The sequence below is a fragment of the Sinocyclocheilus rhinocerous genome, unplaced genomic scaffold, assembly GCF_001515625.1.
Source record: "Sinocyclocheilus rhinocerous isolate Xijiao unplaced genomic scaffold, SAMN03320098_v1.1 scaffold444, whole genome shotgun sequence".
Lineage (NCBI taxonomy): Eukaryota > Metazoa > Chordata > Actinopteri > Cypriniformes > Cyprinidae > Sinocyclocheilus > Sinocyclocheilus rhinocerous.
In genome coordinates this window covers 1,326,511-1,352,125 of record NW_015645540.1, presented here as the reverse complement: position 1 = coordinate 1,352,125, position 25,615 = coordinate 1,326,511, and the positions used below count along the sequence as shown (strand labels likewise).

Below are 25,615 nucleotides of genomic sequence, written 5' to 3'. Positions count from 1 at the left end.
GACGGGATAACTTGACTTACCAGCGGACCGATTTCGTTAACGCATCTATATGTTGTTTGGGTGGTTCTGAAATGCCTGAGGAAAGTCTGTCATCAAAGTATTTCTGTATAATTACTGTCTTACATGAACAACCAAACAGCAGGCATCCACATCTAAAAGCAATGACCTCATTTATTGTGTTACGTCTGCTCTCTCTGAAGCGCAAGTAATTTATTACAAATGAAAATTATTATATTCAGTGGCTTCTCCTATTTTTCTTAGAGATATTTAATGCCAGTTTATCAGGAAGTGACAATTTGTTCTCTTTGACTCGTTGGATGGAAACGGTGCGTTATTCGGAAATGTTTTATGCGATATTCCAGTTTTGCGCATAAGTTAAATTCGCATCTTTGGATGGAAACAGTAGGTTTACGGTCCGTGTACGTTTTGATAATTTCATCTCCTATTTGGAATGCAATAACGAGAAATGGAAAAACGGCTCGTTTATTCGTTTTTCCGTTTAGTTTAACAAACGGAAAATGAGATTTTGGCTCGATTTCTCGGTTTATGGTTTCAATATTTCATTCACACATGTGGGCGGCGCTGAAACGCTCCTTTCATGTGATTGGTCGAATCGCTCCGCCTTCAGTACGGTCTTTTCATTCTTTCAGGCAGAATAAGAGTCAGTACGAGTGCGGCACTATAATGTCTGAAACCACCACTCACTGTTAATTACGCATAATATTTTAATCAGATTTTGCTGGGCACATAATTCGTGTTGCTGCGACTTGCAAGTGACCCCTTTAATGCGAGTTACAGTATGCTGACAGATTATTTCTAGGTAGCCTTATTAGTATTGTATGAATATTGTCCCATTTATTGCATTCCAAATAGGAGATGAATGATCAAAACGTACACGGACCGTTTACATATCCCTAATAAGTCTGTATGTGTGAACGGCGCGCGACGCTACTCGAAAGGTCATGCTTCTTTCAAAATACAAGCCTTCACACATTTGTCAGTTGGCACAGCGGCGATTTAAAATCACTCGTTAAAACAGTAAACTTAATATAGTGTTTGGATATTTTTTATTTTTCAAAAACACTAGGCAGGTCAGCGTTACGTGGTTTACATGAGAAGGGCTTATAACAAAAATAAAACCGATGACTTTTAACTTGAAAAATGTGTAGTCAGCTTTTATGTCGTAGCAGATCGACTGCGAATTCACAGTTGTTGCCTTTTTGCAGCCAGTGAAATAGTATTGTTCCTTCCTAAATAACGCATTTTAAATATTCGGTGAGTAGTTTTTGTATTTTTTTTCTTCAACAATGACCTTTGCTTATTTTTCGCGCATTTACTCAAAGACCAGTTACCGCCGCCCTCTGAGTGTCTAGGCCGAGCAAGGCTCTCTGCAGTGCGGTCTGTCCTCTTTGTCTACTTCGAGGATTTTCCATCACATTTCATAAATCTCTGCGCGTGTGTTGGGTTTTCTTGAGTCGCAGTGCCTTCTATGAAAAGAAACCAAACCGCGTTGTTGCGGATTAAATGGGAACAAGAATATCTCTTTGGATTTGAGACTTTAGTCTTTGCAACTTTACAGATCTTCTTTATGCACCAAGAGCTTGTAACACTCTAAAGAGAAAGGAAAAAATGAAATCGCATCATATGACCCCTTTAAATTATATTGTATTGTTCGTTGAGATATTGCGGCCACAAGCACATAATAAACCCAAACCTAAACATCACTGCAGCTTTCTGGTCGCGCTGGCTATTTTTAGGTCAAAGTTAAAGTTTTAATGATATTGTATCATACCTGTAGTGTGTTGCATAAATTTTTTACACAGTGAAGACGAATGATTTGCAATATTTAGTTGTTTATATTTTTTTAATATATATATATATATATATATATACACACACACACACACACACACATATATATATATATATACATACATACACACATACACACATATATACTGCTTTGAGATCAATAAGATTTTTAATGTGTTTTAAAGAAGTCTTCCATTCATCAAGGCTGCATTTATTTGACCAAAAATACAGAAAAAAACGTAATATTGTAAAATATTATTACCATTTAAAATAATTTTTTTATATTTTAATATACTTTAAAATATAATTTATTTCTGTGATAGCAAAGCTGAATTTTCATCAGCCATTACTACAGTCAGTGTCACATGATCCTTCAGAAATCATTGTAATATACAGATTTATTATCAGTGTTGGAAACAGTTTTGCTGCTTAAATATATATATTGGAACCTGTGATACTTTTGCAGGATTATTTGATGAATAAAGTTAAAAAGAACAGCGTTTATTTAAAATAGAAATCTTTTCTAACAATATAAGTCTTTATTATCGCTTTTTAACAATTTAACACATCCTTGCTGAATAAAAGCATTAATTTCTTTCAAAAAAGAAAAACAAAGTACTGACACCAAACTTTTGAACTGTAGTGTATATTGTTACAAAAGATTTCTATTTTGAATAAATGCTGTTCTTTTTAACATTTTATTCATCAAATAATCCTGAAAAAAGTATCACAGTTTCCAAAAAAATATGAAGCAGCAAAATTGTTTCCAATATTGAAATTAAATCAGCATATTAGGATGATTTCTGAAGGATCATGGGACACTGAAGACTGGAGTAATGATGCAGAAAATTCAACTTTGATCACAGCAATAAATTATATTTAAATTATATTAAAGTATATTAAAATCGAAAACCATTATTTTAAATTGCAAGAATATTTCACAATATTAGTTTTTTTTTCTGTATTTCTGATCAAATAAATGCAGCCATGATGAGCAGGAGAGACTTCTTTAAAAAACATAAAAAAATCTTACTGATCCCAAACTTTTGAACGGCAGTGTATATACATATACATAGATATACATATATATGTACATACATACACACACACACTCAGTTGTCAATTTAAGTCAATTTAAGTCACGTTACCACCACAGGAAGCTGTTGGAAGTGCCGCTCACTGGTTGAGTGCTGAAATTGTCGGTTTGCCTAAGAACAATCTACACTTCGGCCTGCTCACATTGACAAACAGACAACTGCCCTGCACTGACGCCATGGAGTGAGTCACAGTCATCAACACTTTATTTCCGTGTCAAATATTGTGTGTGGTTTCTGTGTATAAATGATTTAGCAATAGTATTGCCATTTTTGGGTTGATAATCTAACTAGACCATCCACAAATTAGCATCAAGCAGCACAAAACACTATACTAGTTATCATAAAGTGGAATATGCTAAATTTGACTAGCTTTCCCTTTGGAAATATACTAATGCTTCTTCCTTCCTATTCCTGCCCTAGTCGTCCTCCCAGCACTAGTCAGCTGTTGGCCAGCAACGTCACAAATAAGACCGACCCACGGTCACTGAACTCAAGGGTCTTCATCGGGAACCTGAACACTGTGCTGGTTACCAAGGCAGATGTTGAAGCCATTTTTAGCAAATACGGCAAGACTGTTGGCTGCTCTTTGCACAAGGGCTATGCCTTCGTCCAGTACGCCAACGAGAGGAACGCACGGGCAGCTGTAGGAGGAGAGGACGGCCGGATGATTGTTGGACAGGTGCTCGGTGAGGACATAAAAAAAATTCTTAGACTATCTTATATTTTTCCCTCCTAATTGAACAATCACCTTGTCTTTCCATCAGATATTAATTTGGCAGGAGAGCCCAAACCTCACAGGTCAAAAACAACAAAGCGATCAGCTGGAGATATGTACAGGTAGGGAAAAATTTCTTCTTATGTATTTTCACCCATTTTATTGTTTTATTTCAATTACCAATTGTTTTGTTGCCAAAAGTTTTAATCATTTTCTAAAATCTCTCCAGCAGTAGTTCTACTTTCGAACTTGATTATGATTTCCAGAGAGATTATTATGACAGGTAAGATCTGCACAAACACTGTGCCAGTGTGGATTTAGAAATGTGTGCTGACTTTTCAATCTGCTTGTTTTGTGCAGAATGTATTCATACCCTTCCCGTGTGCCCCCTCCACCACCACCACCTCTATTACGGGCTGTGATCCCTTCCAAACATCCACGGGTCAGTGTGAGTGGGGGAACCAGCCGCCGCACCAAGTCCAGCTTTTCCACTTCATCCAAGAGCAGCCAACGGACATCTTCTCAAACCCGTCAGTGCCTTTTTTTATTTTTTATTCTCCCTCTGTAGAGGGGTTCATTTTAATCTGCCAGTGACAAATGCATTAAAAAAATATTGATTGATTTTTTGTCTGCATTGTCATTATTAGCCTTCCTTTTCTCATTTTACATTTTTTACCTTGGTTGGCTTGTCAGTTGTCAGTACATGCGTTCAGGGTTTTTTTTCTTTCAGTGAAAGCGGATGACCTCCAAACTATTAAGAGAGAGCTTGCTCAAATCAAACACAAAGTTGACTATCTTCTGGAGAGTCTGGACAGGATGGAGAAAGACCACAACAGGAAATCTGGTAACATTCTTCATGGATTCCCCCAGGGTTTTTGTAGCAGGGTCACCAGACAATGTCAAAATGGGCCCAGACAATAATCAGTAATCCAAAGAATTTTATAAATTATTTAAAATACCATTATGCCTAAACTTATTCCTAATATGTCTTTAACTACGTTGTCATAAAAAAGTCAAAAAGATCAGTCAAAAAATCAGTCAAACAGAATTATGAATTGAATGTATATTATTACTATTGTTATATATTTATATATATATACACACACACACACACATGTGTATATATGTGTGTGTGTATGTATAAATAGTTTTTCATTACCAATTGTTATAGTCAAACCAAAATTTATTCAGACACCTCCAACAGGTGAGGCTTCCTCCCTTCAGCATTCCAGCAAGAAAGACAGAGAGAGGGAAGAGCAAGAGATAAATGATTCTGAGGAGGAGAGAGATTTGTTGGAAGAGGAGGAGGAGGAAGAGGTATGTGTAAAAAAATCCATGTGCAAAATGATAGAGGTTGTGCTGTAATTGGTGCTGGATACTGTACAGATATAAACAAGCTTTTTATTTGTTCTTCTCAGGTTAAAAGCCAGGTAGGAGAGAATGAAGAAGAGGAGGGAGAGGAGGAAGAGGGTGAGCATGAAGAAGGGGAAGATGATGGTGACCGCATTAATGGCAACGGCTCATAGGTTGTTTTAAACACCAGAGATACGAGACACACGCTCAAAATTCAGCCCTTTCAGTTCTTTTGAAAGGTTGAAGCCAAACTTGAGAAGATTTGTCTGTTATGATGTAGATGCCTGCAATCTTATAATAACTGACACTACAGTTACATCAGTTTCACTTATGTCAGTTTATTTTTAATGTTAGCATGACATCTTTTCAGGCTTTTGAAATGTCCCTCAACCACGATAAAAAACAAAAGGTCTGTTTTCAAACAACAGAAATTATTACAGTTATTCTTAATCATTCTGACTTGAACCTGAGGGGGTTTTTATATTTCACTAGCAGAATATGTCCATTATGTATTCTCAGAATGAAACTGGCCTGATCCCCGTTTGCCCCGAGTGTCTTGTGGGATATTTTTTTTCTGTGAACAAAGATCAAATTTGTATTTTAGAAGGGGGAAACTTGAGTGGCTTCTTTATTACAGAGAGCCGAAAAGCTTCCAGGAAACATCTCTGTTTTTATTTACCTGTATTTTTATATGACCCCGTTTCAGAATAATTCTACAGGAAAATTTCTTGAGCCCAACAGTGTTAGAATGTTTTTTTTTTTTTTTTTTCAGTTTTGCAAACATAAAACTCATGAAGGCTTGATAACACTGGTAAATCTTGAATGTCAGTGATTTTTTTAAATATTAGTAGCGAGGACAGATTGTTTTGTTGTTAGTTTAGTCTTTAATTTAGTTTTTTATTCTTTTTCATTCATATCGCCAATAACATGAATTTGATGTTAAGTATGATTACTATTTTACCATGTCACGGCACACTATGAGCTTTAAATGTCTGATTTTCACTTATTAACTTTCTGCTTCTTTGCTGGTGTCTGACCACATGGGGGTAAAAATGAAAGTGAAACAATTCAGTCATATTTGGTTTATTTAATTAAATGTTCAGCATTTGATATGGTAGAAATATGGAAAGTACTACTCTCGTTCATAAAAAAATCATTTGAGCTTAGCAGCACCTTTACTCTTTTTCATCGTCGTTTTTTTGTTTTGTTTAGACTTAAACATTGTAACTAAAAAGCAATGATCTCCCTTTATCTATGCCTATTATTTACTAAAATTTCGTTTACTTACACAGGAACAATTAAGTTCCATTAAAATAATTATTTCATATTGCATCCTGCACTGGATATGGGTTAAATAAGATTTAGACATTCACAGGGGGAAAATCAGAAAACCACCGAAACTGGTGTAACTTGCTGGATCATCATAAACCCAGGTGTTCTGCCAAAGTCGTGTAGAAATCTGATCACCGGTCTCCAGTGTGAGAACAACACCATTGCTGGCATTACCATTGGCGGTAGGCTTCCAAGAATGCAGAGAGCACTGGGTTTCACCATTCTTCAAGAGACTGACTGCCATTGTTGTTCCACCATGACTATGACCGTAAAATCTGAAGTAATAGGCTCCTTTCACTGGTGCTGTGAAAACACCTGCAATGCACATGTACAACGTAGCCACAGAAAATATCATATATGAAGAGGATTCTGCATTTGTCATGATATTCTCTTTACAGAACTTACCAGTATTTGGGTCATAGGCACCTCCAATATTACTGAAGACTTTTTTGTAGACCAGAGTTTTCGGAGTATCAATGGGCCCAGTGTATCCTGTTCCAGATTCCAGCAGTCCAGCAGAAAAGGCAACCTTTTTGGCTGTGAATAAACGAATGGACTGGTTTGAAATATATAATAAAATAAAATGTCATTTAAAACATTAAAATGTATATGGGAACAAAGTGTGAATTTTACTTGCCTTCATTCTCTTTTTGGAAAAATTCCATCTTATTTTGTGAATCTTGTTCTAGGGTTTTCAAAGCTGTTAGGAATATACATTGATGTGATAATGTTACTAAACAAAGAATTTAAACAGATTTAAGTTGTAAATTCTTTAAAATAGTTCATAAATTGTAATGTTTTTTCCATAATGACATATTCAAAAAATAAATGCGACTACTTTTCCACCTTACCTTCATTCTCACTCAATACTTTGGCCAGTGTTTCTTCTAATTTTTGTATCCTTTCTTCCATGTTTTTCAGTTTCTCGAGCTCAGCAATAATGTTTACATTTGGTGAAAATAAATCATCTGCAAGTGAACTCCCAGCACAGAGCAGCAGTACCATTTGTAACACCACCATCGTCAGTTATTTTTCAGGTACTCAAATTGCTCCTAAACAGCTTTGATTTGCAAACGCTGTTACAAAAGCTTTGAAACTTTGTATTAAGGTTGCATAAGTTCGAAAACATTTGTACTTTAGACTGATGTTGTGAGAGTTTTGTTTATTTTAGTAATCCATTAGGACAACTCAGATGTAGACTTGAGTAGGGGAGAGTGGGGACGGTTGCAACACTTTGCATTTGCTTTAGTTTCTCAGAGACTGTTTGCATTAGAAAGCCAGAATTATAATACAATAAAGCCACATCAGTCAGCTACTCACCCACATTGCTGTAACACGTGCACATGTGATTATATACATACAATTTATACTTGAATAGACAAAGTCAAATGTTGCAACTGACCCCACAACGGGACGGTTGCAACATTTATTAAAATGTAATTAAAACAATTCTTAAATATAATTTTGCAATTTCTTTATTTTATTTGTGCATAGACATGGTCTTTAATTTAATTTAATCAGAGTCAAGACACTGAAATTGAATAATAGCCTACTTCTGTTAACATATGTGAAAGGTTACCATACTGAGGCCATTGCATAAACATAGCCACTATCTTAAGAACTAGTTTGACCAACTAGCAGTTAACAGTGGTAATCAGTCTTACTTTTTTTTTAATTTAAATTAGACAAATCTACCATTTTATGGAACTGACTTGAGTCCACTTTTGAAATGAGTCCACATTTACCAACTATGCCTATTAGAAACTAAGAAAACAGATATAAATCATATGTTTTTACAATGCTTCACACAAACAACTTACACAGTATGACAAAAAATCTGATGATTAAAAAAAATACTTTTTTACCATGAAAATTATTATTTGTAGAAGGAATGGTCACATGTGCCTGATTTCATCCAGGAAGGATGAGGGGCTGATTGAGCATGTGTAGTATGAATATCATCACTGTAGCTCATTCCTGATTGAAGAAATAAGCCATGTTGCAACCTTCCCTTGTTGCAACCGTCCCCACTCTACCCTACACTAAACTTACATTTTTAGCATAATAAATGCATTATTGAATTATTAACTCCATGCAGACATATTATTAATCATTACAAATAAGTTGAATCTGACCTAAATTATAAGCATATTAAAATACTTACAATTGGACAGAAGAGACTCCGTGGTCTGTTGGCTCAAAGTCATAAATCAGTGCCCCAGGAGGCAGATTTTGTTATAAAAATAAAAGTTAATTTATAGATTACAATTAGGTTTTCTAGCAGTATAAGTAATCTATCTTCAAATACTCTATATAAGTTAAAGTACAAATATTAAAAAGTTTTGTAAAACCATTGTGTTGAGTATTTGCAGCGCGTTTATGTATTTGATTGTTGCGAGTTTTTGCAGTGCGTTTCTGTATTTGATTGCGTTGTGAGTATTTGTAGTGCATGTGTTGTCAAACTGATGAAGATGTTTTCTTAATTTGCTGGTGTTTTTTCTATTTGCATATGTTTTTTTTAAATTTGCAGCACGTTGAGATCTCTCGGCCACCGTAGATTTGAGATAAAAACATTTTTAACATTTGTGAATGATGAAGTGTTCTATTCAAGTCTGGTGAGGCTGTCAAAAGACCATTTGCACTATAGAGAGAGACTGCTTAGGTGGAGGCAGGGATGGTACTTTGCCTTAGAGGTCTACACGGGTCCAAAAATTCGTACCCGAACCCGAAGAGACCCGTAAATGTGCTACACTGAACCGACCCGGACCCGTCTATTATTTTGAAAGTTGGACCCGGGCCCGTGCAGAACCGAGAAATGTCAAAAATGTACTACCCGGAACCGACGCGGACCGTCAATTAATTTGAAAGATGGACCCGAACCCGGCCGGGAAGACACAGACCCGATTGAACCCGATCGGCACATATTCCACAGCAAATTGCTATTAACAAGTCGATAAACAAGTTGCGAAAATTAAACTTTTTGTCTTACCTAATGTAAGAAACCTTCTCCCTTACTGTGATGCACACAATCCTCCTTGGCAAGAAAGTTCCATCCGTGTTATTCCTCTCTTGCCAATTGAAATGCGTAATCCACTCATTATTCCAGTTTCAAAAGTCCACTTGCTGTCACAGAGAAGGATGACAAATGCGACTTTGCAGTTTTGCATTTTTTGTATCTCGAGTCAACTTGCATAATAATTTAGACTGTTTGCCCATTTGGATTATAATAACGATTGCTCGTCCAGTGCCACGTTAGCTTTACTTATTTGCTATCATCTCTGTGCTCTCTGAGCCGAATTTTTTTTAGATATAACAACAAGACGGTTCATTCATAATATTATTAAAAAAATAATCAATGATAACTCACATCACTCATGAAGGTATCCATTATCACCACGCGTGTGCATTAACTCCGCCCACCCTGCTTCTGATGACGTCGCTCAGGGTTTTTTTTTCCACTTTATTTCAAATGACCGACTCACACTTTTCTCATCCTAATTTTACAAGTTGAAAGTTACAAAACAACACACGCACAGCACTGACTGACTCTGATAACGGCCGGGTGTTCTCCGAGTCCGATCGACTCGGGTAATACCCACAATGTTAAACAGACCCGGGACCCGAAGTAATAGATTGGGACCCGACCCGGACCCGGCTGACCATTTAAAATAGAGACCCGAACCCGTACGGATCCCAGGTCGGGTCCCGGGTCCTCGGGTCTCGGGTCCTCCGTGTAGACCTCTATGTGACACTGAAGACTGGAGTAATGGCAGCTGAAAATGTTGAAATCAATTTTGCCATCACAGGAACAAATTAACATTTTAAAATATATTTTAAAATATATTTAAAAAGAAAACTCATTTTAAATTGCAACCATATTTCACAATAATACTATTAATTCAATGAATTTTTGATCAAATAAATGCAGCCTTGGTGAACATAACAGACTTTTTAAATGATGTATGTCTTGACATATTTACGCATAACATAACTAGCATAATTATGATGCCTAGTTTAGAACAGGCTTGTTGTCTGGATTAAGTCTATAATACCTTAAAATGCTGCCTGCATAGGCAGCGCACTAGGTTTCGGGAGAAATCATGGAGTTGGACTCATGCTTTCTAACAGCACGCCAAATGGCAACACAGACCACAGATGCACATCCAAAGGGATGCAAGATGGTCCTCCCATATGCTCTGCCTGCAAGGGCAAAGTATTCAAAACTTTATAGGAATGCTGTGAGATCAATCATGTTTAAAGTGGTTGGAAACGACAGTAGCCTGTTAGCACGAAACATTTAAGTAGGTCATGCTTCCGGATTGGTCTCATTGTTTGGAGCTGACTGCAAAGAAGGTCTGCAGAATAACACATGAAAGCGAATGCAGAGAGTAGACTTTCAAAGGCATCAGATAGACTTTGCCGGAGAACATAAGAGAGAAAACAAGTAGGTGTGTAAAGACAGCGAGAGCGATAGAAGGGCTGCAACCAACAACAACAACTCTGTGTATTTTAACTGAGTGACATGTCTGCAGGCCGGTCACATGAAACTTGTTTTTCCATTCGGTTTTCTTCAGTGGCATCTGAGCGCTTGCAAATGGAGGTTCACTTTAAAGTATTTGAACCTATTAGACCACTGTCTGATGCCGGGTTTCTGCAGGTTTTATAGAGATTTAGGACTTTTCAAGACCAAGTAGAAAAAAATTGTAGAATGAAGTTGAGGCAAAATGGCAACAAAAAAAAATCTGTACCTTCTGATCACAATTCTTGTATCGTTTTTATTTTTGTATCGTTTCCAGTGCAAATGATTCTTAAAGCAAAATACACTTACTTGAGAAGCAAAATGACATTAAAAAAAGTCTCGTTTTCTGTGAAACTGATCAAAATTAAGTGAGTTCATGATTAAAACAAGAACAAATATCTGCCAATGGGCTCAGACAAATCTACTGAATTCAAAGTGAAAACAAGTCGTTTACCCTATGACAGATATTTCTTCCTGATTTAAGCATCAACTCACTTAATTCTGTTCTGTTTTTCAATATATTTTACATTTGCAAGTACATGTTATTTAAATCTTGATTAAAGGATGTTTAGATATTTGTACTGATATTTTGCAATGCTTGAAACATTTAATGCCATGACTTCATGAATTTAAGACTTTGTGCTCTTATTTAAGACCTTTTTAAGGCGTTAATTTGAGGAAGAGCGAATTAAGACTTTAAGAGCTTTTTAAGACCCACAAAAACCCTCTAACCTCTATTAGCTTAGTATCAGATTCTCACATTGTTTATTAACATGGGGAAAATGTAATTTAATTTCTATTTGTTTGTATACCACATTATTTTTTACAACAAATTGTTTCAAGAGAGCCTTACAAAAAACAAAGCCTAACAAAACAGAAAGCAACAAAGACAGTGGCAATGAAAACTCCCCAAGAATCCTTTTCCCAAAATAAATAAATAAATAAAGTTCTACATCCCCTTGTGTGTTTATGTATTAAATATTTTGGAATATTTGGAAAAAAAAACCAGCTATAAAATCCCCCAAATCAGCACAGAAATGTCATATTCCATCAGAGCCTAGACAAGTATGAAAGAGATGTTTTTTTATAAGTTTAACATCATGATTAGTGGCGAGTCCGATCGACTCGGGTATTACACACAATGTTAAACAGACCCGGGACCCGAAGTAATAGATTGGGACCCAACCCGGACCCGGCTGACCATTTAAAATATAGTCCTAGCCCCGAACCCGTACGGATCCCGGGTCGGGTCCCGGGTCCTCCGTGTAGACCTCTACTTTGCCTCTCTTATCACCGCAGTAAAGATAGTTTGTGGTTTGATATTCAGATTTCTTTTGGCTATAAATACGCAGCGCGCTGTCATAGACATGCAAATAATACCGAATATCATTCTCCATGATTTGTGAATTCAGGTGAAGCTGTCCTTCGGGCCGAAATCAGGGGTTTTTTTTCGTAGCGACTTTTCGTTTCGTTGGACACTTAGAGCAGGGGTTTTCAACCTTTTAGGACATGCGCCCCCCCAAGTTGGTCTAATTTCACTCGCACCCCCCCCCAACATCCAAGAACCCCCCCGGTATTACTGTAGTCTCACCTAATTACTTTATTAACATTAACATTAACATAAAAGCAAATATCCATTAAAGCTATTTATTTATCCAATTTTTCTTTTGCTTTTTTTGATTAACATTGTTTACATAAGAAATGCAATGATCCGTTATACTGATGTACATTTGATATTTTCTTTACTGTTTACATTCACTTAAAACAACCAACTTTTTTTTCACCTTATTTCAAATTACTGACTCACACTTTTCTCATCCTAATTTTACAAGTTGAAAGTTACAAAACAACACACGCACAGTGCTGACTGACTCTGATAACGGCTGGGTGTTCTCCGAGTCCGATCGACTCGGGTATTACACACAATGTTAAACAGACCCGGGACCCGAAGTAATAGATTGGGACCCAACCCGGACCCGGCTGACCATTTAAAATATAGTCCTAGCCCCGAACCCGTACGGATCCCGGGTCGGGTCCCGGGTCCTCCGTGTAGACCTCTACTTTGCCTCTCTTATCACCGCAGTAAAGATAGTTTGCGGTTTGATATTCAGATTTCTTTTGGCTATAAATACGCAGCGCGCTGTCATAGACATGCAAATAATACCGAATATCATTCTCCATGATTTGTGAATTCAGGTGAAGCTGTCCTTCGGGCCGAAATCAGGGGTTTTTTTTCGTAGCGACTTTTCGTTTCGTTGGACACTTAGAGCAGGGGTTTTCAACCTTTTAGGACATGCGCCCCCCCAAGTTGGTCTAATTTCACTCGCACCCCCCCCCAACATCCAAGAACCCCCCCGGTATTACTGTAGTCTCACCTAATTACTTTATTAACATTAACATTAACATAAAAGCAAATATCCATTAAAGCTATTTATTTATCCAATTTTTCTTTTGCTTTTTTTGATTAACATTGTTTACATAAGAAATGCAATGATCCGTTATACTGATGTACATTTGATATTTTCTTTACTGTTTACATTCACTTAAAACAACCAACTGTGCTTTCAAGGTTACTTGTCAAGACAGCCATTGGTATTCACCTGCTGTCTGAGAAGGCTATCTGTTTGTGCACTTCAGGTGTGTGAGCGGTGTGCATAGAAACGCTCTATCACAGCGCGTGAGTACCGCATTGAGATGTCTTGGGCTTAAATGGCTTAAAATTACTTTAATGTTTAAACTGACAAGACTTAACTTTCACAGTTCACTACGGGTCAGCTGACCCTTCCCATGGTCACTTACATCACTATTCTGATCTGTGAAAACTTTCACAGTTCACTACGGGTCATCTGACCCTTCCCTGAGTCATGTACATCACTATTCTGATCTGTGAAAACTTTCACAGTTCAGTACGGGTCAGCTGACCCTTCCCTGAGTCATGTAAATCCCTATTCTGATCTGTGAAAACTTTCACAGTTCACTACGGGCCAGCTGACCCTTCCCTGTGTCATGTAAATCCCTATTTTGATCTGTGAAAACTTTCACAGTTCAGTACGGGTCAGTTTTTACAGATCAGAATAGTGATGTTAGTGACCAAGGGAAGGGTCAGCTGACCCGTACTGAACTGTGAAAGTTACAACCTAGATTTGTAATGTAATAATTAATTTGGCAAATTCTTTGAAAACCTTTCTATTGTAATATCTTGTAAATATTGATTAAAGCAAACAGTTTCTTCATTTTTATATTTTTTCTCAAATGTTTTTTTAATTGTGATTTTGGGGATCTATGGTTTAGACCAGTGATTCTCAAACTTTTTATACCAAGTACCACCTCAGAAAATATTTGGCTCTCCAAGTACCACCATAATGACCAACATTAAAATACAGTAGCGTAGTAGGCCTAATTATTCAGCTACAGCCATGCACAGTTAAAAAATGAGGCAGTTTTATTCCTAAAAATAATATTTATTGTTGTCAGCCACTTTAACTTTGTAAATACACAGTTTGAACATTAACACTGCACAGTGCTTACAAACAGGTAAATACATTTTTTTTTAATTAAAATGTGTTGTAACTAAAAGTTAAATAAAAACGGTACTGTACTTAAAATGTAAATTAAAAAAAAAAAAAAAAACTTTACTCAAATAAAGATTAAATTGAAATATATTGTGTTTTAACATTAATTTATATTTAATTTTGTGATTCCTCTGCGTACCACTAGAGGGAGCATGAGTACCACTAGTGGTACTCGTACCACACTTTGAGAACCACTGGCTTAGACTATTGTTGTTTATGTTTAAAGGTTATGTTTTATGTTTGTCTGTGATTCATCCTCAGACCTGCTGTGCTTTCCTATGGACTATGGGACCAGGTCAGAGTTGACTGTGGTCCGCCTGGACCTCCGGAGAACCACCCCAACCTGTTCGCCAGCCGAACCCGGGCATCCCACACTTAAGCCCGGGTTACTGACCCGGCCAACCGCGCCCTCCGGAGAACCAAGCCACTGGTCACCCCGCCGGGGATTTACAACTGGTCACTCCTCATCGACTTAGGTTCTGGCCGCCTCGCCTCGGACTTCCAGGGTCCGAATGGGCCCCCCCTACCCGCCCTGGAGAACCACCACGTCGGCCTGACGGGGGGACCGAGCGGCCACCCCCTACCCGCCCTAGGGAACCACCACGTCGGCCTGAGGAGGGGATCGAGCAGCCACCCCCTACCCGCCCTGGAGAACCACCACGTCGGCCTGACGGGGGGACCGAGCGGCCACCCTCTTCCCGCCCTAGGGAACCACCACGTCGGCCTGACGGGGGGACCGTGCGGCTACCCTCTTCCCGCCCTGGAGAACCACAACGTCGGCCTGACGGGGGGACCGTGCGGCTACCCTCTTCCCGCCCTGGAGAACCACAACGTCGGCCTGACGGGGGGACCGTGCGGCTACCCTCTTCCCGCCCTGGAGAACCACAACGTCGGCCTGACGGGGTGACCGTGTGGCCACCCTCTACCCGCCCCAGGGAACCACCACGTCGGCCTGAGGGGGGGACCCTGCATAACCTGCTCTGCCCGACTCGCCCTCGCTCCTCCCCGGCCGCCTCTCCTCCACCGGCGCCCCCCGACCTCCGGAGCAGGAACCCCACCCGTGCACCAGCCGAACCCGGGCATCCCACACTTAAGCCCCCTACACGCCCTGGAGAACCACCACGTCGGCCTGAGGGGGGGATTGAGCGGCCACCCCCTACCCGCGCTAGGGAACCACCACGTCGGTCTGAGGGGGGGATCGAGCGGCCACCCCCTACCCGCCCTGGAACATTATTCATCCAGGAAAAGATGGCAGAACACAGACACAATCCTCAAATTCAGCCATACATTCAGACACCTTCTACAAGGGTGAGATAAATGTGTTGTTGAAAATGAATCCTGGTTTCTTGCAATTAAGGCATTTTGTTAAAAGACTGCAAGCATCTGACACTATCCTTAAAACATGCACAGAACCATGTGATAGAGAGAATGTGGTCATTTCATACATTTTTGTTCTCCTGTTTCTAAATGATTGTCGGGAAACAGCTTGGTTCCCGATTTTTGTTTTCTAATTTCAAAAGGAAAATCCGTTGGCCGCCAAGTACACGGACCGTTATCCAGCTCTGTCTGGGTAATAACGACTTCTTTTGTCCTTTATAATTCTGATTTAAATCACACTCTGGATTAATATGTTTAAGAGGGTTTAGGTTATTTGGAGTTGTGAAATTGAAGATTGCCATCCATAGTGGGTTAAAAACCCATGTCTAAATTCAACTGAATGTCTAAATTTACATATAGTTAACTCTTGGTTATCCGAATAGTGAACGTAAAAATTTTAGACTTGATGGCAGAGAAACAGTGACATATTGGCACTAACCAAATTATCCAGAGAGCACCCTCACATTAAGAAAGGCTGGTGGGGGCACACAAAGTGTCACGTTTATGTTCTGTTTTGGTTTTGAATTCCCTGTGTTTCTGTTCTTTCTGCCTTGACCCAGTTTTTCGTTGTTCCCCGATCAGTCTATTCTGTTCACCTGTTTTGATTTAGTTCTCCACCTGTTTCAGTTCTCCCTGATTACTTTCCATGTGTTTATATGCCCTATGTTTTCCTCAGTTCCTTTGTCTTGCTTTGAAGTTACGTTGTGGTGCTTTACCCTTATGTTCTTCTGTGTTCAACTCTCTCGGATTGATAATTAAAGACTCACTTCTGAATACCCTTGCACCGTGTGCTTCATCCACACCGCATTGTGACAGAAAGCAAGACCACAAGACAGGATGACTGAATCGGGCAACACTAACTGGGCTGAGGAGCGCCTGTGGGACCTTCGACATGGTGACCGGCCTTTGGAGAGGTATGTGGAGGATTTCCTCGAGCTCTCCAACCGGGTGAGCTGGCACGACACGGCACTCTGTGCCTGTTTTTGGCTAGGGCTGGATAAGGAAACTATCCGCTGTGATGTCCACACTTGTGATTTTCTCTTAATCGAGCTGATTAATGTTATCCTCTATTTGTATGGTTCCGAATTAGAGGTGGAAGTAGTAAAGGCGAATCTCAAGTCTCCTCATCCAGCCCCCTCAGGAGCACGCCGTGTCTCCCCAGCTCACCTCACGCCGGGAACCCTCACATACCTCACCAATGGCTCTGCCCACTTGCCGAAGCTAGGGTGTCCCCAAACTCTCCGAAGCTTCACCATAGTCCTTAGCCCAGGAGCTCGGCCGTTCCTCAGTCAAGCCCGCTGGCGGCTCTGAAGTCAAAACTGCCGGCCGCTCGGAAATCGAGGCCGCCGGCCGCTCAGGACTTGAGCCCGCCGTCCGCCCTATTCACCCGTAACCAGAAAAGGAATCTGAGGAGAAAGACTGCTCTCAGCCCTCGTCCTCGCTCCAGTGTCGGCTTCAGCCACAGAGCTCGCTCCAGTGCCCGCTCCTCCAGAGCGCCCCCCAGAATTCCTAGTTTTCCCCAAGAAATTTTTTTGGGGGGACCATATACCCGTGGCCGAGCCGGCTAAGGCCACGGAGGATCCGCCATGGCCTCCTGAGTGCCCTGATCCGCCATGGCCTCCTGAGTGCCCTGATCCGCCATGGCCTCCTGAGTCCCCTGATCCGCCATGGCCACCTGAGTCCCCTGATCCACCATGGCCTCCCCGAACTGTCCGCTCGGCCATGGCCTCCCCGAGCTGCCCGCTCGACCATGGCCTCCCCGAGCTGCCCGCTCCGCCATGGGACCCGGATCCGGTACCACCTTGGAGGCATCTCGTCCGGTCCAAGCCTGTCCTGAGGGACCTCCCACCCCTCGATGTTATGTGGCTTTCGGAGGGGGGCGTAATTTCACGTTTATGTTCTGTTTTGGTTTTGAATTCCCTGTGTTTCTGTTCTTTCTGCCTTGACCCAGTTTTCCGTTGTTCCGTGATTAGTCTATTCTGTTCACCCGTTTTGATTTAGTTCTCCACCTGTTTCAGTTCTCCCTGATTACTTAACATGTGTTTATATGCCTTGTGTTTTCCTCAGTTCCTTTGTCTTGCTTTGAAGTTATGTTGTGGTGCTTTACCCTTATGTTCTTCTGTGTTCAACTCTCTCGGATTGATAATTAAAGACTCACTTCTGGATACCCTTGCACCGTGTGCTTTATCCACACCGCATCGTGACACAAAGGAGGAGTGAATAACGTTTATGTAATATACATCTACAGGTGCATCTCAATAAATTAGTGGCACCTGCCCACACTGCCAAAAGCGCCAAAAGTTGGTTAAATGATGACGACTAATGCCACAAACTGATCACCTCCATGCCACGCCAATACCAAGTATTGAGTACATGTACAGTAAATGAACATACTTTCCAGAAGGCCAACAATTCACTAAAAATGTTTTTTTTATTGGTCTTATGAAGTATTCTAATTTGTTGAGATAGTGAATTGGTGGGTTTTTGTTAAATGTGAGCCAAAATCATCACAATTAAAAGAACCAAAGACTTAAACTACTTCAGTTTGTGTGCATTGAATTTATTTAATACACGAGTTTCACAATTTGAGTTGAATTACTGAAATAAATGAACTTTTCCACGACATTCTAATTTATTGAGATGCACCTGTATAAGGCTGTCTGTGTGTCCTCTAGTTTGAGGTCTGAGTGATGTAATAGTTTGGTTTATGTAGAACACTAGAGATAAGTTGAACAAAAACTTTTGACTGGCTAACCAGTTGATGGAGGAATACAGTGACAAGTAGTTATAATGAAATGAAATTCAGGAGCTAAAATTAATGTTACGAAAATAATAATTGTGACAGGATTTATCGAACTGTTCATGAACCACTGGCAATCATGTTCTGGAAATAAATTGTGAGACTTTTTACCGAGATCTCACGAGAGGTCACAGAAATCTTTCCAATGTATGTTAAATATTAATAATAATTAGATATTACTTATAATTTGGTAGAAAAAAAGAGTTGCACGTTTTATTGGTGCAAATGAGTAGTGGTGATATTTATTTTGTACATAACAGTTTTGTGCAACTGCTTTTTATCACTTAATTTGCACAAGAAAATTAAATTGTGTCATCTGTTATAGGGACTACTGAACAGACATTTAGAAGTTGATTTTAAAATGAAAAGTATTTAAAATAAAAATAAAGCTCTGTAAACACTATAAGTGTGTCCCATCAGGTAATGAAAAGTTCTACACACACTTGTGGTCTTCATGCTCACTTGAACACTTGGACCAAATACAGGAAATACTTCATATAAGTAGTCAAGTGGTCAAGTGCAAAGACCACAAGTACTTGACTGTAAATAAACACCACCATTGCACCATAGTGCATTTGCGAGTTGGACCATTTTTCTTCTTTTTGAACAATATCTCGGACAGTTCCATGTCCAGAAGGTGGGCAGTCAAACCCACTTTTCTACAAATATGCATTTAATTTTAACTTATTTCTCAATGGCTCTCAAATGATTAGTTCAAAGATTCATCTTTCCAAACCCCTCCTTTGCAACAGTCTGTTGTGATTGGTCTACTGCAGGGATGGGCAACTTCGGTCCTGGAGGGCCACTATCCTGCAGAGTTTAGCTCCAACCCTAATCAAACACACAGGTGTGTTTGATTAGGGTTGGAGCTAAACTCTGCAGGAGAGTGGCCCTTCAGGACTGAAGTTGCCCAGCCCTGGTCGACTGCATACAGCGCATGTCGGAAACGGAATGTAGCAAAGACCCAAACAATAATGTTATATGCGTTAGCCAAACACAGACTTATCATGGAGCACTGATAAATCACTGCAGTTTGTAAACCAGCGTTTTGCTCCATCCTTTATCATGACTCCAAGTAACAAGAACGACAGATATTCTATATTAATCCACACATTTCTAGACAATAGTGGGTGCACAGCTGATTAGCTACTAGGGCTGTCTTCGATGCATCGATACAACGATGTAATGTCACACGTATTTGATGACACGGGTATCGATACAGCTGTTTCTATATCGATATCGTGGCACGTGCGCAGCAGTTAGACTGTGCTTTATTTGAATACAAGAACAGCGTTTAAAACGGAATTGAAAAGTAAAATAATGAATGGAGTATAATACACTGAACAAAATTATAAACGCAACACTTTTGTTTTTGCCCCCATTTTTCATGAGCTGAACTCAAAATCTTGTTGCACTGCGTGAGGCATATGGTGGTCACACCAGATACTGACTGGTTTTCGGACCCCCCAATACAGTAAAACTGCACATTTTGCACACCTGCGCAATAATCATGCTGTCTAATCAGCATCTTGATATGCCACACCTGTGAGGTGGATGGATTATCACCGTCTCCGCAACAAGCAGTTCTCGATACAAATACACTGGTGACTCATCTGAAGAGACTAGGTTTCAAAATAAACCAGACAAAGAGCTGCATGACCCCGTCACAGGAGATAATCTACTTGGGTCTCAGGATGAATTCAGTGACATTTCGAGCTTTTCTGTCAGAGGAGCGCATTGAGGCATTTTTCCGCTGCATCTCCCTTTTTCAACGAGGGAAAACAGTCTCTCTCAGATTATGCCTCTGGTTGCTGGGTCTGATGGCCTCAACACTAGCAGTCCCCCTGGGACTACTGCAAATGAGGGAATTTCAGAACTGGGCCGCGGCACAGGGGATCCGCTCCAGGAGCTGTCTCAGCCGCAGAGTGTGCGTCTCACCAGTATGCATGAGCGCTCCCCGTCACTGGAGAGCCCCATCATTTCTCAGGACAGGATGCCCTCTGACTTTTTGAGGAAAGTGGAGACAACGGACGCATCCCTCACGGGCTGGGGAGCTATGTTCGAGGGCAGAACAGTGAGAGGAGTTTGGTCTCCGGCACTGAGGGAAGAGCACATATATTTTCTAGAGCTTCTGACAGTGTTTCTGGCTCTGAGACAGTTTGTCCAATTTCTCAAGAATCATCATTTATTGGTCAAAACGGACAATACAACGGTGATAGCATATATAAATCGGCAGCGTGGCGTACGCTCTTTCAAACTTCACGTTAGCGAAGAAACTGATAATGTAGGGCAGCACGAAACTCCTGTCATTGCACGCGACGCCTGTTCCAGGAATAATGAACAGGGGAGCGGATTTATTGTCCAGAGGGAACCTGGCATTCCTTCTCTGACGACATCAGTTTGATGGCTTGGGCAGAATATCCTTAAACACACCCCTCCAACCGTTAGATTGCTATGAGTGAGAGACAGAGAGGAGGAGCGCAAAAATAAAACCATGCCCTCTATTCAATATTCCGTTTCAGCTGGAAATACATCACTACACTGAAATAAAGCCGACAGCAACTTCCGGTTCACGCAGACTTTAAGGTTTACTTTGCCGTTATCTCAGCATGCCATATAGGACTCGACTCGGGCACTATAGGCCAGCATCCTCTTGTTTGCTGATTTATGAGAGGAACCGTGGTCCTGAACGCGCTATCCAAAGCCCCGTTCGAGCCCATTGAGAGCATCTCCTTAAAGCTGCTTTCTTTAAAGACTGCTCTGTTACTTGCTCTTACTACTGCAAAAAAGGGTGAGTGAACTGCACACGTTATCAGTCCACTCCTCATGTATGATGTTCACTCTGGGTGTTTAGAAGGTAACTTTTAGGACTAATCTGGAGTTTTTGCCTAAAGTATTCGATCACTCTGGTTCAGGTCAGTCAGTGGATCTGATGGCTTTCCATCCACCACTTTTCTTAGGTTCTGAGGAAGAGCGGCTACACTGTTTATGTCTGGTGCGGACTCTACAAATGTATGTACAAAGAACCAGGGCACTTTGCAACAGCAATCAGCTTTTTGTTTCGTGGGCTGACTCTTTTAAAGGAAAGCCTGTCTCCCGTCAGCGACTCTTGCACTGGGTTGTAGAGGCGATCCTGTTATGTTACAATAACACGAATATAGAGCCTCCAAGGGAGTTACGAGCTCACTCTACTAGAGGGATAGCTACGTCCTGGGCTCTATTTAAGGGCATTTCTATTCAGGAAATATGTGCGGCAGCTAGCTGGTCTTCCCCACATACCTTTGTGAGGTTCTATAGACTGGATGTGACAGAACCTTCATTTGCCCACTCTGTCCTGGGAGAGAGTGGACAAGTAATCCATTAAGCACTTGGGTATTTCCATTTTACTTATTGTCGAATTTTTCAGACTATACTGATCTGTTTTAATCACTTGAGTTGGGTCAGAGAGGTAGAATCCAGATCATAGTCATCTTTAGTCTGCTTCGTCAGCATATCGGCAATATGGGAGTGGTCTATATCCCATAGTGAGACACCGAACAAATGTTAGAAAGACAACTTTAGGTTACTAACGTAACCCCCGTTCTCTGATAACATGAAGTGAGGTATCTCACAATATTGCCCTCCTTGCTTGTCCTGCACAGAGAAGAGATATGCAGAGAATGACGTTACAGCAGGTAGCTGTGGGTTATATACAGGGAAGCGGGACTCCCTGATCACTGCAGTGATTGGTCTGACGTGATTGGCAGACATGGTGTCATTGGTGCTTCTGCAGTCAGTCACGCCTGGGGCTTTCCCATAATGAGATACCTCACTTCATGTTATCAGAGAACCGGGGTTACGTTAGTAACCTAAAGTTTTTTTATGGGCGGAGCTTAGGTGGAGGCAGAAATATTCCCCTGACCGCTTCACTAATGCTAGCTAGCAAGTTTTGTTTGCTTGTTCAACAGATAGAGAAACAGAGTGTGTATAGTAAATAGAAACTGAGAGCATATAAATCTTTAGATGCCTATAACTATGTACTAACAGTGGCGATTTTAAGCAAATGCAACTACTTGAACACACACCTGACACATAACATGGGCCTTCACTGTTCCCTCTCTCTACAATTGCACTTATGGCAATTGTAGAAAGCGAGATGACACAAAGGGTTTCCTTTATATTTAGCCGCTGGTCATTAGTTAACTTGTTCCCCAATGTCTGAATAGGTGGGCATGCATGAGAAATCTTTACACTCATAACTAAACCAGGTTCGTAATCCATAAAAGACAACAGTTTATTTAACATTAACTGATAATAAGTGTGTGCAAACGCGAGCATTTTTGATGATCGTTTCTGTCAGTCCGCTCGTTTTATTACAGCTGTTGTTGTTTTTTTGTCTGGCATGGCAGCAGGTATGTGATAAAATTTCAAATTGGAGCCTGTACTCCATCGATTCTGACACCCAAAGATCACATTTTAAGCCCCTAATGTAGCCGACTCTGTGCTGGTTTGTATTGGCCGCCTCCAGTTATTCGTCAATTGTGATGTCGGCATAAAAAGGGCCCCTAAAAACTAAAAGGTAAATTATCTCCCTAACTAAAAAGCAATGATCTCCCTTTCTTTATGCCTGTTATTTACTCTTATTTGCTAAGATGTAGTTCACTTACATCCAGCCCCGTACGCCAGATCCTATCAGAAAATATCTGTTTTGTCTGGTAACAGAACAACTAGTCAGCAAAATTGCCTAATACCCAAAAACCTGTTATAAAAGCAAGTCTTGTCTAGTACCCAAAACTCTTTTTACAGTCTTCTATCAGCCAAGAAGTTGATTGAGAAAAGTCAGAGAAGAACAGAAGCAGGAGACGAAGTGATGCTGATAAAAAAGGAGCAACGTTTATTGAATAGTCTTTGTTGTGTACATTTCAATGCTCAGACTTCATCTGAACACTCGCAGAAATAAAGGTACAACAGTTGTCACTGGGCTGGTACCTTTTCAAAGGGTACACTTTTGTTCCTATTAGGTTCTAATATGTACATTTTAAGTACCAATATGTACCTTTAAAGTACCAAAATGGACCCTTTAGGTACAAATATGTACCTTTAGAAAAAATACCACCCCAGTGACAGCTGTTGTACCTTTATTTCTGAGAGTGAAGAATACAAATCCAAGTAGTGTTATTCCAAACAACATCCCATAAACCTTGAATTTCCATAAACATTCCCACTCTTATTCATGAAGACAAACAGCCCTTGAAACATAGTCATAAGACTAAACAACAATGGAGAAAATAATATAAGAAAACTAATATAATATTTCAATCAATGATTATAAATGATTATATGATAAAACTGAATAATAAAATGATTAAATGCTAAATGATTATTAAAAGAAAGAAAGTAAAACAAATGTATGGTTGCTCTCTTGAAGCAAAACACATAGTTTGCATTTGAGGATTTTTAGATCTTTCACACAGGATCAATTAAGTTCCATAAAATAATTGTTTCATATTGCATTCTGCGCTAGATATGGGTTAAATAAGATTTAGACATTCACAGGGGGAAAATCAGAAAACCACCGAAACTGGTGTAACTTGCTGGATCATCAAAAACCCAGGTGTTCTGCCAAAGTTGTGTAGAAATTTGATCACCGGTCTCCAGTGTGAGAACAACACCATTGCTGGCATTACCATTGGAGGTAGGCTTCCAAGCAAACACTGAGCACTGGGTTTTACCATTCTTCAAGAGACTGACTGCCATATTTGGTCCACCATGACTATGACCGTAAAATCTTAAGTAATAGGCTCCTTTCACTGGTGCTGTGAAAACACCTGCAATGCACATGTACAAAGTAGCCACAGAACATATCATATATGAAGAGGATTCTGCATTTGTCATGATATTCTCTTTACAGGACTTACCAGTATTTGGGTCATAGGCACCTCCAATATTACTGAAGACTTTTTTGTAGACCAGAGTTTTCGGAGTATTAATGGGCCCAGTGTGTCCTGTTCCAGATTCCAGAAGTCCAGCAGAAAAGGCAACCTTTTTGGCTGTGAATAAACGAATAGACTGGTATGAAATGTATAACAAAATAAAATATGTAATTAAAAAAAATTTAAATGTCAACAAAGTGTGCCTTTTACTTGCCTTCATTCTCCTTTTGGACAGATTTAAGCTTATTTTGTGAATCTTGTAATATTGGTTTCAAAGCTGTTCAAATACACAAAGATGATAAAAGTCACAGTGTTGCTAAACAATGAACTTAAACAGATGTGTAAGTTGCAATTTCTTTAAAATAGTTCATAAATTGGCGTTTTTCCATAATGACGTTGAAAAAAATGCAACCACTTTTCCACCTTACCTTCATTCTCACTCAATACTTTGGTCAGTGTTTCTTCTAATTTTTGTATCCTTTCATCCGTTTTTCAGTTTCTCGAGCTCAGCATATATGTTCACATTTGGTGAACATGAATCTGTTGCAAGTGAACTCCCAGCACAGAGCAGCAGTACCACTTGTAACACCACCATCGTCAGTTATTTTTCAGGTACTCAAATTACTCCTGTAATTATTCCACAATTCAGCTTTGATTTGCAAACGCTGTTACAAAAGCTTTGATACCTTTTCTTAAGGTTGCATAATTTTGTAAACATTTGTACTTTAGACTGATGTTGTGAGGGTTTTGCTTATTTCACTAATCAATCAGGACAAGTCAGATGTAGAATTGAGTGCACTAAAAGTACATTTTCAGCATAATAAATGCATTACTAGATTATTAACTCCATGCAGGCCTATTATTAATCATTATAAATAAGTTGAATCTGACCTAAATTATAAGCATATTAAAATACTTACAATTGGACAGAAGACTCTCCATGGTCTGTTCTGGCTCAAAGTCATAAATCGATGACCCGGGAGGCAGAAGTTAATTTATTGATTACAATTTTTTTTTTTAGCAGTATATGTAATCTATCTTCAAATACTCTATATAAGTTAAAGTACAAATATTTAAAAAAATTTAAATCAAGGCAATATCAGAGATGGTTCAGGTGCCGGAGAAG

The 25,615-nt window shown here is 39.8% G+C and overlaps 2 protein-coding genes and 1 pseudogene across 2 annotated transcripts; 1 reads left to right on the top strand and 2 right to left on the bottom strand.

Moving 5' to 3' along the window:
* The first annotated feature begins 1,151 nt into the window (after positions 1–1,151).
* Positions 1,152–5,705, top strand: hnrnpc (heterogeneous nuclear ribonucleoprotein C). The gene is made up of 9 exons (XM_016510044.1): positions 1,152–1,275; positions 2,969–3,090; positions 3,330–3,595; positions 3,674–3,746; positions 3,854–3,907; positions 3,985–4,154; positions 4,355–4,468; positions 4,796–4,941; positions 5,043–5,705. Exons 2-9 carry the CDS (start codon positions 3,086–3,088, stop codon positions 5,148–5,150), a joined length of 936 nt encoding a protein of 311 aa, XP_016365530.1. The 5' UTR covers positions 1,152–1,275; positions 2,969–3,085; the 3' UTR covers positions 5,151–5,705.
* Positions 5,706–5,887: 182 nt separating this feature from the next.
* Positions 5,888–7,424, bottom strand: c1ql4l (complement component 1, q subcomponent-like 4 like). The gene is made up of 4 exons (XM_016510043.1): positions 7,161–7,424; positions 6,947–7,009; positions 6,715–6,846; positions 5,888–6,624 (listed from the first exon to the last, which is right to left on the bottom strand). The coding sequence occupies exons 1-4, from the start codon at positions 7,327–7,329 to the stop codon at positions 6,347–6,349; spliced, it is 642 nt and encodes a 213-aa protein (XP_016365529.1). The 5' UTR covers positions 7,330–7,424; the 3' UTR covers positions 5,888–6,346.
* A 16,618-nt stretch (positions 7,425–24,042) lies between these two features.
* On the bottom strand, positions 24,043–25,189 carry LOC107706359 (complement C1q-like protein 2; annotated as a pseudogene).
* Positions 25,190–25,615: the final 426 nt, after the last annotated feature.

Coding starts and splice junctions, on each gene's coding strand:
- hnrnpc (XM_016510044.1), top strand. Junction 3,747..3,853: donor TCAGCTGGAGATATGTACAG/GTAGGGAAAAAT, acceptor AAATCTCTCCAG/CAGTAGTTCTACTTTCGAAC. Junction 3,908..3,984: donor CAGAGAGATTATTATGACAG/GTAAGATCTGCA, acceptor TGTTTTGTGCAG/AATGTATTCATACCCTTCCC.
- c1ql4l (XM_016510043.1), bottom strand. CDS start 7,329: ATGGTGGTGTTACAAATGGTACTGCTGCTCTGTGCTGGGAGTTCACTT. Junction 7,010..7,160: donor AGTATTGAGTGAGAATGAAG/GTAAGGTGGAAA, acceptor TATTCCTAACAG/CTTTGAAAACCCTAGAACAA. Junction 6,625..6,714: donor TGCCTATGACCCAAATACTG/GTAAGTTCTGTA, acceptor TGTGCATTGCAG/GTGTTTTCACAGCACCAGTG.